Source organism: Jatropha curcas, chromosome 10 (genome assembly GCF_041381405.1).
Source record: "Jatropha curcas cultivar XTBG-Jc1 chromosome 10, XTBG_Jcur_1.0, whole genome shotgun sequence".
NCBI classification, from domain to species: domain Eukaryota; kingdom Viridiplantae; phylum Streptophyta; class Magnoliopsida; order Malpighiales; family Euphorbiaceae; genus Jatropha; species Jatropha curcas.
In genome coordinates, this window is record NC_143160.1 from 25,186,908 (window position 1) to 25,202,048 (window position 15,141).

Below are 15,141 nucleotides of genomic sequence, written 5' to 3' on the forward strand. Positions count from 1 at the left end.
CAAAGTATAATTTATTATTAAACTTAATGCTTCCAAGCAGAGTTTCTCCCCTGGATTGATTTATTTCATTAATCACTATCGGGAGAAGGGTTTGGGATATGAAAAATGTAATAAATTACATGAGAATAATAACTTGATGCGGAAGCTATATGGTTTGACTCATGGGGAGTTTTCATAAGTTAATGACTTTAGGTTATGAATTCACAAAACAAACCATAAAACTTAATGATTTAATTCATGTTTGATTGCACTATTGGAAGATAGGTAGTTAGACCGGGTTAAAATAGCTAACAATACATCGGGAGAGCTTGTTAGTGATTTTAGGATTGTTTCCCCTACTTGAACAATTAAAATTGATTAACGAACTAATAAAATAAATTGGATAGAATTAAGTGAAGTCAAAATCCCTAGTAGTCTTTAATCCTTAATTTCTTTTAATCAAATATTGTTGCTTGATTTCTTTTTATTCTCTTTTATTTGTTAAATTTAGTTTCTAAAAATAATTCCCCTTATTACCGTTTAAATAATAATAGGTTAACATAATTTTGGTACTTGGTATACAATCCCTGTGGAAACGATACTCTACTCATTCTATATTACTTGTTGCGATTTTCATATACTTGCGAAAAATCACTGTCAATTGTTTGGCGTCGTTGCTAGGGAAGACAAACTTTTCTCTTGCAAGTCAGAGTCTAGCACACCCCAACCGTGATAGGCAGCACTCCCGTGCTCCAAAAAGGTTAAGAATTGCTTGAATGTCATAGGCTAGCACGCCCGTGCCACAAATCCTTATCTAGCCGTGCCCCTGAGCATGGCCCGTTCTGAACCCTCCGTAGAATCAAGTTTCTACATGCCCAAACCGTGCCTCACAGCACGCCCGTGCGATAAATCAAGTGTTGTTTTAAGTCGAAAACACCAGCCAGTCTCTATCACTTACATGGGGCCACCTGAGATACTTTCCTGACGTGCAAATCAAGTTCTAATCCTATTTTGGTGCGTAAAAGAGTCCTAATTGAGAAGAAATTCAGCCTAAACAGTCTCTTATTTTTTAAAAGATTTCTTACTTAATGAGGACTCTATTTAGTAAACGAAGTCGGATTTTCTCCTAGGAAATCTATATAAAGAGAGGAGCCATTCATTGTAAAGATATCCCCAGTTTTAATAATCTTTGTTCTATTGTTCTTCTCTCTCTCCAAGACTTCAAGTGTTCAAGATTTGTACCAAGATTCAAGGAAGCCGTCCAGAATTAATTGTTGACCAGTTTTTATATCTAAACTCTTAATCTTATTTTATTCTTTCAGTATTCTGATTGATTATGGAATTTTTATCAAGTATTATTGAGTTTTATTTAATTACTATGTCGAACTATTTTTGTTAAATTATTATGTCAATGGTGTTATAAGAAATAAAAACAAATGAATTTTCATTTAAGAATTTATTTCAAAAATAATTTTATGGAATTCAATTGAATTCCTTATTTTAAATTGTAGCATACCAAATTTGCAAATGAATTCTACTTGGAATTCAATTTATTTATAAATACAATTTTAAAATTATATTTATAAATATATAATTTATGATAATTAACGGGCGCAGGTCATGTGCTCGTTCTATCTATGATTTCTTTTTGTTCATATATTATATTCCCTCCAATTCTTTTATATTATATTATATTAACTAAGCAAACTAAAGAACATTTTACTCGGTGATTTGATACCAGAAATAGAATATTACAATATAAAACATGCCTCTGGCAATGGAAATATTTTGTTATTACTTGAATGTGAAATTTAAAGTAGAAAATGATGATCATGTTCGCTTGGGCTTGTGTTCTGGCTGATGAGTATATTCGAAATCGACATGAACAAAAGCTCGTTCAACCTCAGGAAGTAATTCAAGCTTCTCTTGAAGTGTCTCTCCAATGTTATGTGCTTGACTTAGAGACATATCTTCTGGCAGCACAATGTCTGCTTCTACGAAATAGTTGCAACCAAATGTATATGCCCTAATGGTGTCTATATGTTTTATCTCTTCATGATGATTCCAAATCAAATATGTTAGCTTCGCTAAATACTCCGGCGGAGCTGTCTTTCCAATTAATGACCAAACATTTTCCATAACCGTACTCGACCAATTGCTGATCGTGTATAAAGCTATCTGCACCATTATTAACAATATTTATTTTTAGAAATAAAGTAATTCTAGGCAAGTCTTATCTTTAATCGAATAATACATTGGTATCAATTATTGATTTTAGGAATAAAACAAAATCATTTTTCTATTATAAAAGAAATTCACTGAAAAATTGTGAAAATACGCAGTATTTTTTAAATATTTATATATATACTCACCAGTATGGCTCCAAGAGGATCAAGCCACCAGTAGAATTTAATAGCTAAAACAGCAGTGGCTAGACCTATTGAATTGGTAACCACATCAAAAAGATGATCTTGAGCATATGCTCTAACGATTTCATTTTGGAATCTGCGACAGTAAACCATCAGTACAAATTTAATTACTGTAACCGAAATCATAATCCCAATCATCCATTTTACTTTGCTAAGATCTCTTTCTGGCTGAACCTGCATATATAATTTATTAACATAATTATGTCATTAACCAATTAATTACTTTGTGAAAAATTAATCATTTTCTTGTTTTTGTGTAAAAGTTAGTCAATATATATACCTTAGTGATGAGTTCTCTTCCTGATTCAAATAATATCTGCAATCCAAGAGTTGCCATTACTGATGCGAAAACCACTATTCCCTGCAAAATGTCCACGTTGGATGGGTTAGATGAAATCTTAAGCTTATAACGATGGCCGCTGCATATTCCAATAGATTGGTTTTTGAGAAAGAGGAATTTGATTCCATGACAAAATGAAAAATTAGAGTCATTTTTAAGAATTCTTATATTATGATTGGTTTGATCCATATATAGATATATAGACCATGTTTCCGTAAGTCTAATTAGAGTCAATCCTATTTAATTCCAGACATCCTTCAAAGTGCCCCGCACATAGTTATTAAATCTGATCCGACGGGTTAACCAAAAAAACTGGTAAACCGGTCTTAAAATAAGGTCGGTTTTACTTTTTAACCATTTAAAGAAGAGAATCAGATTGAATTGGTTGACCCGTGTTTAAACCGATAGACCTATACATACCCGATTGATCGGGACCGGTTCTATAATATTTTTAATTATATTAAATTGTAATTATTTAATTAATATAAATTATTCATATTTTATAACCTACTAATTGACTAAGATCCACTGGTTAAACCAATGATCCATCCATCCGGTTCTTTAATCGGGTCGATATTCAGACCGAGTTTAATGCACGAAGGGTGGATAGGCAGGGACCCACCTGTGACAAGGTGTCACAGGATTGAGGAGGAAGTGAAAAAACAAAAAATAATTAACTGCTAATAAAGAAATGAACATTAGTAATTAAGTAATTACCACAGGTTGCATCCTCTGCTTGCCAATGGGATAGCGATATTGATTAGGCTTTCTCATAGCATAATCCGTAAACCACAAAATAAAACCAGATAATAGATCCAACAGAGAGTCCACCGTTGATGCTATTACTGCCATCGATTTACTCTCAACCGAAGCATATATTTTTGCTATGAAGAGCACTAAATTTGCAATATTTGATGCATATATCGCATACTTCTCCCTTGTGGCTAGTTGCTTACTTTCACCGTCAGTCAAAGCCCCAGGCACCATTCCCAACTCTGTAAACGAGTCCACTTCATTGAATTCTTTTAGAAGCTTTTCCTGCCTTCTGTAATATTCTGCAATTTGTTTTTCTCTCTCTGGCCAAGGTAAATTTAAAGGGACAAAAAAATTATCAAGCAATAATGTTTCATTTGCGCACAATGTACAATTTACTCAAAATTGAGAATTGATAGAGAAATTATTCAAAATTGACCGAGCGTTATTCAATCATTACGAAGTATGTAATGCTCGGTCAAAGATTAAGCATTTGATAGCTAGCCTAATTACCCGAGTAGAAGCAACTTACTGAGTTTTTTCAAAAAAGATTGAATCCCAAACTGAGATTCCACACGTCTTTCCGGCAATTGAACTTGATCCAGGTTGAGTCTCCACGACGGCACACTTGTCACCGCTGCTTCTTGCCCAAGTGGTGGTGGTGATAGAAGCTCTATTCGATGGTCAAAAGAATCTATTCGAGGACTAGTCACCATTTTCAATCCTCTTGTTCGAAGTAGAAGATGAAAGACTTCATACAAAACAGAGCATAGTTATATAAGAAACAATAAAGTAAAAGCAAGTGTCCATTTTGATTCAGCAAAAGTATAAAATAATGAAAGTTACAAGAATATTTTAGTAGTAGCAGGTGCAGGATGCAGCATGCATTCTATCCTTATAGATAATAATAAAAAAAAGTAATTATTATTTTATTCTCTGGTTTAATATTTTCAAAGTTTATACTACTTAATGGATTCCTATTTTTATAATTTAGTTACGTAGCCTATTGACTGTACTCTCATTATACTGTTTAATTTTTCTAGTTAAAACCTTGCGTGATAAGTTAACTATCAACCATTATAGACTTTATACTTTTTATATAATGTTAATCGATTATGAAATATTATTTTATAATAATAAAGTTAACCGATTATAATTTTATTATTTATTTATAAAAAGAAAACAAATGTTAAACGTTTCACTCTAAGAAAACAAAAATAAAAAGAATAATATATTTACTTACAGTAAACAGAGACGCATGTAACTTGTTCTTGATTTGTTAACGCAATATCATCATCCACGCCTTTCCTTTCCGACCAATTAGTGCTGACCTTTCTGTATTCAATCAAGAGACATGCGGAGTGTGAAAGAGATATTTGTCTGAAAGAGATATTTCTTCCCTATATACATATGCTTTGATTCCTTTCATATTTGATCACTATGAGGAGATGTTAACCCTCTTTTGGAGAGGCGTAAATGTTTTTGATTTTTAAGGTGCTTGATTTACTTATGAAAACGATTCTTTTATTAAAATGAATATATATTTAACCTTACACTGAAAAAAGAAAAAAAAAAATAAGGTATAATTTTTAAAAATAAAATTTATTTTTATTATTTAGTAGATTATAAATCGGATTTAAGCAAACCAATCCTTCAATTAAACTTATATCTTCATCTTTATAATTTTATAGTTGCTAGTTTTCCCTCCGCTCCTTTGTCTGGGTCTTTCTTTCCATTCAAAAACAAACATCTATCTCCCACATGAAACTTCATAGAAATAACGGAGTCCACAACTGAACTAACAATCTCCAATTGACAACAAAGTTTTGACCCCACTTCTACCGTCATTCCCCAGCTTCTACAAGTTTGTGTTATGCCTATCAATTTTGTGATTTTACATATTCTACATTTTTGTTCTACACATTTACTTTATCTACAAGTTACTGAATTCCACGACTCTAATGATTGTACAATCTTATTTGTAGTAATATATAAATAGATTTTACAATACTATTTATAGATGTGAGTCGCACCGGGGTGGGCTAAAGGTTATAAAATGAGGTCAAAACGACTACTACCTCCATTCCATAATACCTGTCACATTTGTGGTTTTAATGAGTAATAAATAATTTTTTTCGTGTTCACCCATTGTATATTATTAATAATTATTACTTCAGTTTAATGATTTTCTAGAAAAATTAATATTAAATTAAGGGTAATATAGTTAATTAACTCGATAATTTTTATTTTAATTTTGACGAATTTAATGATTTTCTTAAAAAACGTTAAATTTTAAATGTGACAAGTATTATGAAAGAGAGATCCAATTTGTAACATTACCCAACTTGGCTTGCAAGTTTTTAGCAATACAAAAGTTCGATAAAACACCAAAGCCACTACCAAAGCCTAATCAGCAAACCATTATTTATAACTACTCCACTAATAAAGGATACAAGTTTGTCTGCCTGCCTTTTACATCGTTTCATTTTCTTTTTCGTCACACAAATAATATCTTAGCTAGCATTAAGTGATAAGATATTTTATTCCCAGTTATCTATAGTCTGCACTGTATAAATGAGGAAATAGGAGGAATGAAATAGGAGGAATGATGAGATTTTCTATAATAGTCTTAAATTAATTTTGAATTTTTAATATATCCATTTAATTAGATTTTTTATGTATTTTAATTGGAAAAACCATTTATCCTTTTAGTTGTATTTTTTATTGTCTTTTAATTGGAGAAAATAGATTCCATTTATCCTTTTAAATGTCTTTTAGTTATTAGATTTTTTATGCATTTTTAATTAGAGAATATATATATTATTTGATCTTACATTATTATTGTCCAATATTTTTTTTAAGTTAATAGATTTTGATATTCTTAATTATAAGTTCTCATGTGATATCGTTTTAAAAGTGAATTGAAAATTTTAATGCAGGTGTTAAAAATGAAATTTAAATTTTTTATTTAATTATGTTCTGAATTTTCTAAAATATGGATAAACACTTTATCATTAGACTCTATTAGTTAAATACAATGAAATTAAAATAAATTTTTTAAAATGCATTCTTTCTCTTTCATTTATTTTTTTTTATTTTTTATTTTTTTTTGGAGATGATGGTGTACACTTAATTGGACTATTTACACATTGTTATATTTGACTAATATCATATAAAAACTTTTTCCTTATTCAAATGTATTCTTATTCAAAAAAAAAAACCATAAAAATTTGAATTAATGAAAAAAATGGTTGTTTGGGCATATTTGCTATCATTTTCATTTTTCATTTTTTTTATTAAAGATGAAATGATGAAGTATTAAAGAACTCTCTTTTTATTTAATATTTTATTCTTTTTTTGGAATTTATGGAATTTTTATTTAATTTTTTTATTATTTAATTGGATGTAATTTTTTAAAACAATTTAAAATAGATATAAAGATAATTAGAATTTTAAAATTTTAATTTTTTAAATTAAATATATAGAACTTTGAAATTTTTTAATTTTTTAAAATATATATATATATATATATTAGAGAAAGGATCTTCCATTACCAATATTATTGTATGTGTATTGATTTTTAAGTTACATATTAACATTTATTTATGTCATTTTGAACTCTGTTTTAGTAAAGAAAAAATCTTGAAACAATTGGAATGATGTAGTTGTATGTTAAATAGAAAATTAGATATTGCAAAACTTTTGATTGCCTTTTAGTATATTTTTAATTTAATGAATAATAATATTCTTTTTTTCAACGAATTTGAATTTTTATTACTCTTTTTGAAATAGTAATCCTTTATTTTTTTTTATTTTATAAAATATATTAATTAAAAGTTTATATCTTTAATTTTAAATGAGTAAAAATACATTTTAATTTTTATTATTTTAATCAAAATAAATAGTAATATAATTTAATAACAAAATTTATTTAAACAATATATTTATACCCATACTGATGTGCTCAGAATTATGAGTAGAATATTAGATATTAGTTATTTTCTTTACAATAGGCATTTGAAATAAAATCAAACTCAAAAAGAAATTTAAATTAAAGAGATAAAATTTCCTAAACATTTATACTCCATTAAGTCAACTTGAATAACTTAAAAAAACAGCACAAACCTAATTTAGATAATGATTTTTTAATATTATTTATTTCTTATTATATGTTGAACTCTGAAAATAGTTTTATTTTAAATAATATTTTTTATTTTCTTTTTCATTACTAAATTAATTTGTAACTATTATCATTTTAATTTAGTAAGAGATTTATATCTTCCTTATAATAAATAGATGATTTCCTGATGATTAAGCAATTTTAATTTTCTTAATATTTTTCTCTTATATTCTAACTTATCATACTATTATATATTTTAACATTATGTGAATTTTTTATATATTCTAATAAAACTTAAAAAAAGAAATGTATATTTTTTTGTGAATTTTTTTGTGTAATTCATGAAAATTGTGGGAAGTATATATATACTAAGTAGCTAAAACTATATTTTATACATTTAAATTAATTAAAATTGTTTACATATGAAAAAATAAAAACTAACTAAAATATAAAACCGATGTTCATGCTTTGAACTCGGGTCTGAGCAATTGAGTAATGGAATCTTTACCACCAGACTAAAAAGTTAACCAACGAGGAATGAAGACATCAAACATTTTTATAGTTAAAGAGGCAATGGCCCCAGCCCAAATTTAAATCCTTCCAACTACAAATGTTTTCACTAATTTGAAGAGAGTAAAAAAGGCTACCCTGTTAAGAATTCATTTACAACGTTACTTGTCACTTCAAAATGTCTTTAATGTGAAAGATTTACCAAAATATAAATTGTTAATTGTATGTAGCTTCTACCAAAAAAATTGATTTTTTAAAATTCAATCACCAAACGTATTTAACATCTCAAATAATATAATATATATATTATCATCGGCGCCAAGAGGCAAGTGACCATCGGCGCCAAGAGGCAAGTGACAGTGATGTGTTTAAGAAATTGAAAATTTTTAGAGAAAAAATCGAGAAATGAGCACCTTTTTTTAATCCAATTTTCAAAAATAAATCTTTTATTAAGCTTTTGTAAAGAAAAAAGATAATTAAAAATTTTAAAATAAGGATTAATTCGAAGTGTAATAGAGAGTTGAATTGAATGAAAGAAAGAAACATGTATTTGATTTTTTTTTTTTTCTAAAGTGATTGGCCATACAAATTCTCTAGATTTTTTTCTATCTAGTTTGATTATTCAAAGATTGATTACTTATGTTTGATCTACTAATTCTCAATGAAGAAATACACTGCACTATTAAGTTATAAAAAAAAAAAAAAGAAAAAGGAATATCAATATCTACAAAATACATATTCAACATACACATGATCAAGCCAATTAAGTGGTGGTCTGATTGGTCTTTTCACTTATGTGAGGATAGGGAGGTGAGTCAAAGGGGAGGGTTACTCCCTGTTATGTAGCCTATAATATTATTTTGGCCCATAAAAGCCTCGATGAATTAAAAACCATACACATGACCAAAATTAAAAAAAAAAAAAGACAAAAAACAAATTCTCCATATAAAATTAAGATATGCAAATCTCTAGTTTATTTAGAAAAGAAGAAAAATTTGACCAAAAAAAAAAAAAAAAACCTCAAAAGAAAAAGAGAAAAGAAGAAAGGAAATAAACCATAGAAAGAAGAGTTAGGCGAGGAGATTTCATGGCCAAAAGGCCAGACGTCTCTTATCTAGACCTAATAGAAGAAAATGTGTTTAAACAATTGAGTTTTCTTTTAGAGAAAAAAATCGAGAAACAAGTGCTTTTTTTTCATCAAATTTTCAAAAAACCTTTGTTGTGATTTTATTAAGAATAAAGATAATTAGAAAATTTTATAATTGGAAATAAAGCAATCAGCAATAACAAATAGATTGAATTTAACAACGGATTTGCAACGATTTAGCAACTGAATTAGAAACAAATTTGCAGATGAAATGAAAATGGATTGGGAACCAAATTTGTTCCTATTGAGATTGAAACTTAATAACGGATATTTCCATCACTAAACTGCCTAAAAGATGCCCTAAGTCGACAGGGATATTTTCGTTTCTAAATCGAATCATCAATTTGGCATTTAGAAATAGATTTCTTATAATGTTTATAGTTTAATTATTTTTAAGGTTTCTTAACACATACACTATAAAAAAATGCGCGGTTTTGCGACCGTCCTACTTCGGTCCCAAAATTGCGATAATGTTGCGACCATTTCCGATGAATGTTGAAATAATAGAGATTTAATATTCATCGACGGATTTGCGATCAATCTGCGACATCTTTCGCGACAGAATTGTAACCCACTACATATTCGTCGCTCATTCTAGCGCTAATAACTCCCGCCAGTTTGGTTTTTATTTTGCGACTCCATAATGATGAATTAGTTACCGAATTTGCGATGGATAAGCGATCGTTTCACAGTCCATCGCTAAATTGCGCGCTGCAATTTAGCACCAAAATTAGTTTCTGGTTTGTAGGGATCAGTGACAAATTTGCAACCAATATTTTGTAACCGATTGTTTTGGTCGCAAGTCGGTCACAATTGGTTTGATTACAAAATGACGTCTAAGATTAAAAATTGCGACCAATTTTTTAATGAATTATCGGTCGCAAAAAATTAGGGCTTTATAACCCCTTGGTCGCCATCGCAGCGTGCCTTCTCTTGTTTTCTCTCCGTTTCCAGCTTCTTCTTCTCCTCTCTGTGGAATCGTCGGTCGCCTGTTGCTGCCCCTGTCACTGGAATTCTCCCTTGTCACTGTAGAAACCGCGTCGTTTGCCTGGTCAGGTAGATGCACTTACCCTTTTGTTTTATTTTATTTTTATTTTATTTGCATTTTATTTTTATGTTGCAAAATATTTTATTTTTTATTTTTTTTATGTTGATTTCATTTTTTGTAATTTTTTTTTTATTTTGTGTGAATCTTGATTCATTTTTTGTTGTAATTTTTGATGGATAATATATTTTTTGTTGTAAATAGGATTTGTTGGAAATTTTGATGAAGTTTTTAAGTTTTGTTCTTTATATATTTGCTTTTTTTATATAATTTTGTTGTAATTTGTATGAATGGATAATATTTTTTGTTTTAAAATTTTATTAATGAATGGATAATAAAAAATGACCTTAAATCTGAAAATTGTAAAAAATAATGCATAATTATTAGAAATAATTATAATTTATAAAAAAAAAAATTAATGAGTGTAATTTATAACAAAAGTTATAGTATTGAAATAAGTTATAGTATTGAAATAATTGTAATTTGTAACAAAAAACAATTAATGAGTGTAATTTAATACTAATCAAAATTTATACTAATCAAACTAAGTATTGAAATAAGTTATAGTATTGAAATATTTTATATTAATCAAACTAAGTAGTATTGAAATATTTTATACTAATCAAACTAAGTAGCATTGAAATATTTTATGCTAATCAAACTGATAAAATACTAATCAAACTAAGTAGTTTTGAATATAAATAAAAATTTGATTACAGTATTGAATCAATAGTAGTCTAAAAGAAAAGGAAAGAAAATAGGGATGATAAGTGGACAGTCAATTGAAATATTTTATAAAATCTAATTTGCGATGATATATTGAAATTTATTTTTTTGAAATTACTTTATGTTGATTTGTATTTTCATTTGAGTGGAAATCACATGAATGATGCGTTTGAGTTGGAGGCCTAGTAGTGGCCATTTTGACTTTGGAGAATGTTGGGATGATATAGAAGTATTTATGTGAGTGTGTTTTAACTTGAGATTTGATTATGTTCTGCCAAAATTTTTTTAAAAATTGAATACAAGGAATCGTACACTTACTAATGTTATAGTAAGTTTACATATATATATATATATATATATATATATATATAGTTAACCTTAGTTAGAAATAACCTTAGTAAGTTTACATATATATATAGTTACCCTTATTATAGAAATAACCTTAGTAAGTTAGGAATATAAATGGAACATTACTTTAGTCTGTTTTAAGAATGATTTAGGACTAATGCAATTACATAATTTGCCCTTTATAAACAAAGTGTTAATTACATAAAAAATGCGGACTAAATGATATTGGATGTACCGGAGGTATGAGGTCAATGGGATATTAAGAAAAGAATTCTTGCAATGATTGGAATCGTTTATACAGTTTGCAGTTGGTAATCCCAGTTGTATGGATGGTAATAAGTTAAGGTATCCATGTAATCACAAGAAGTGTCAAAAAGAGCCTTCTTAGATATCGATACAATTAAACTTCATTTATGCAAAAATGAGTTTGTGGAAAATTATTATAAATGGATACATCATGATGAACCTCGAATTTCCGATGGGTCAGGCCACTCTATTTCTGTAAGTTCAAAAGGTCAGCTTTTGCAATTTCAGTATGGTAATCGATGCAATGATATGGTAATCGATGCGACTAGAGCAGAATTCCATTGGGACAATATGAAAGAATCGCCAAGCTATGCAGCATAATAATTCTTTGACATGCTAAGTGCAGCTAACAGTGAACTGTGGCTTGGATGCAAGAATCATTCAGTTCTATCTGTAGTAGCACGATTACTGCATATGAAATCGGAGCACTATTTTTCAAAAAGGTGTTATGATGATTTTGTGCGGTTATTAAAAGAAATGTTACCTGAAGGCCATTCGATGGTGGATAATTTTTACCGGACAGAAAAATTAGTTTGGGATTAGGACTACCAGTGAAAAAGATTGATTGTTTGCTGAAATAATTGTATGATATACTGGGTGTTGACTCCGAATTAAGAGTATGCAAGTTTTGTAATCTTCCAAGATATCAAAGGCGGGGTCAAGGGACTGGTAGAGTACAAAGAGAGAAGGCTTTCAAGAAGATGTATTATTTCCCTCTTGTTCCTCGCCTTTAAAGGTTATATGCATCTAAGGCGATAGCTAAACACATGAGATGACATGCTTTGCATGAATATGAGGATGAAATAATGACTCATCCGTTAGACTCTGAAGCTTGGAAACACTTTGATAACAATCATCTTGGGTTTGCTGCTGAGATGAGAAATGTGAGATTGGGGCTTTGTACTAACGGATTTCAACCGTTTGGCCAATCAGGACAACAATATTCATCATGGCCTGTCATTGTCACACCATATAATCTACCACACTCAATGTATATGAAAGATGAATACATGTTTTTGTGTGTTAGTGTACCTAGCCCTAATAATCCAAAATACAAAATTGATGCGTTTCTGCAACCTTTTGATTGCTGAACTTAATGATTTATGGGAGTATAGGGTTGAAACGTTTGATAGTTCGGCCAATCAGAATTTCATAATGCGAGCTGCTTTGCTTCGGACCATCAGTGATTTTTCAGTATTTGGAATGTTATTTGGGTGGAGTACGGTAGAAAACTTGGCTTGTCCTCATTGCATGGAAAAAACTAATGCATTTACACTAAAAAATGGAGGTAAATGATGTTGGTTTGATTGTCATCGCAAATTCTTACCAGAATCTCACCCTTGGAGGCGAAATCGATAATGTTTTAGAAAGAACACGACTATTGTTGATCTCCCTCCACCTGTGAAGTCTGGAGCTGAAATATTACAAGAAATTGAAGATCTGGGGATTATGAAAGTTACAGAATTAGGTGCAGAAGAGGTAAATGGTAGAATTGGCTAGAATATTAGATGGAAAAAGCGAAGCATCTTCTGGGATTTGCCATACTGGAGTTCATTTCTTATCCATCATAACTTTGATGTGATGCATATAGAAAAAAAAGTGTTTGAAAATCTATTCAACACTTTCATGAACATTGAGGGGAAATCCAAGGATAATGCAAAAGTGAGAGCAGACATGAAGGAAATTTATTGTCGACCAGAACTCGAGCAATCTATAGGTACTAGAAAGTTTCCAAAGGCATGTTATTCTTTGGATAAACTCCAAAAGCAAATATTATGTGAGTGGGTCCAATCATTAAGGTTTCCAGATGGATACGTATCAAATATGGGTAGATGTGTCGACATGAGGAAATACAGATTATTTGGCATGAAAAGCCATGATTGTCATGTTTTCATGCAAATATTGATTCTTGTGGCATTTTGGGAATTATTGACAGGGAAAATTTGGGAAGCAATGATAGAATTGAGTCTCTTTTTCAAGGAGTTGACAATGATCGTTATCCGATGTGATGATATGAACCAATTAGCGTGAGAAATCCCAATGGTGATATGCAAATTGGAGCGAATTTTATCTCCTGGCTTCTTTGATTCTATGGAGCATCTGCCGGTTCATTTGCCCTATGAATGTCGTATAGTAGGACCGATACAATATAGATGGATTTATCCATTTGAGAGGTGAATCACTAACTCCCATTCTAATCATTACAATGTTTATTCAACTCATATTTACATATTGTCTTTGTACAATTACAAACACCTGCACAAAATAAAAAAGAACATGCGCAATAAGGCAAAGGTCGGGGGATAAATTTGCAATGCATATTTGGTGCAAGAAGCTTCCACCTTCTGTTCACACTACTTCGAACTACATGTTTACACCAAGCATCGAAGAGTGCCACGCAATGATGACAGAGGAGATCGAATAGAATCTGAGTTAGAAGGGAATCTAACAATTTTCACCTATCCTGGGCATACGGTTGGTAAATAAAAAAAAAAAAAAAGACGATTGACTGATGCAAAGATACGAGTGGCTCAAACCTATATTTTGTTGAATTACGAAGAGATTACACCATTTGTACAGTAAGTATAAATCTTGTAGAGAGTCTAAACTTAATACAGCTTAGTTAAATCATATTTATGATATTTTTGTTTGTTCATAAACAGGAAATATATCTAGCTTTTACAACTACAAAATGTCAATTTGACTGATACTGTAAATGATGCAAAATTAGACTCTGAATTTGCAGAATGATTCAAATGTTATATAAGCGACTTTCTAGTTACACAACATATATGTGTAATTCTTATATTTTACTCATGTCATTAGTATTTTCCATAGGCTTGAAGCTCAGGAAGCGATGTTGATAATAGATTCATTACTGATCTAGCAAGAGGACGTCTACCGATTGCTAATGCCTACTCTGGCTACTTTGTAAATGGTTACAAGTTTCATACTGAGGGTTATGGGACAAGTAGAAAGACAATGAATAGTGGTGTTTGTATAAAGGGATCAAACTACAATGACGAGTTAAATGATTTTTATGGAAAATTGGTAGACGTTTTAGAGTTAGAATATCCATCCCTACCAATCAAGTGCACAATCATATTCAAATGTGAATGGTTTGATCCTACGCCAAACGTTGGCATGAAGGTTCATCCTAAGTATAATCTTGTAGATATTAATCATAGAAGAAGATATACGAAGTATGAACCTTTTCTATTGGCCATGCAAGCTGCGCAAGTGTACTATGTTTCACATTTATCATTGAAATGAGATCGTTGTGATTGGATGGCAGTATGCAAAATCAAGCCTAGAGCAGTAGTTCATGCAATTGAAACCAAACAATCTGCTTTACTCGCAATATCTGAGCCATTTCAAGAAGTTGCGGTTGATACACAACTAATGCAAGTTGTTGAAGATTTAACAAATAGACTGGAT

The 15,141-nt window shown here is 29.9% G+C and overlaps 1 protein-coding gene and 1 pseudogene across 1 annotated transcript; one reads left to right on the top strand and one right to left on the bottom strand.

The window, feature by feature from the left end:
• Positions 1–1,709: 1,709 nt before the first annotated feature.
• On the bottom strand, positions 1,710–4,450 carry LOC105643739 (metal tolerance protein 9). Its single transcript, XM_012228936.4, has 5 exons — positions 4,034–4,450; positions 3,466–3,824; positions 2,689–2,769; positions 2,352–2,582; positions 1,710–2,157 (listed from the first exon to the last, which is right to left on the bottom strand). The coding sequence occupies exons 1-5, from the start codon at positions 4,215–4,217 to the stop codon at positions 1,810–1,812; spliced, it is 1,203 nt and encodes a 400-aa protein (XP_012084326.1). The 5' UTR covers positions 4,218–4,450; the 3' UTR covers positions 1,710–1,809.
• Positions 4,451–12,470: 8,020 nt separating this feature from the next.
• On the top strand, positions 12,471–14,286 carry LOC149493334 (uncharacterized; annotated as a pseudogene).
• Positions 14,287–15,141: the final 855 nt, after the last annotated feature.

Coding starts and splice junctions, on each gene's coding strand:
- LOC105643739 (XM_012228936.4), bottom strand. CDS start 4,217: ATGGTGACTAGTCCTCGAATAGATTCTTTTGACCATCGAATAGAGCTT. Junction 3,825..4,033: donor ATCTTTTTTGAAAAAACTCA/GTAAGTTGCTTC, acceptor TACCTTGGCCAG/AGAGAGAAAAACAAATTGCA. Junction 2,158..2,351: donor ATCCTCTTGGAGCCATACTG/GTGAGTATATAT, acceptor ATAATGGTGCAG/ATAGCTTTATACACGATCAG.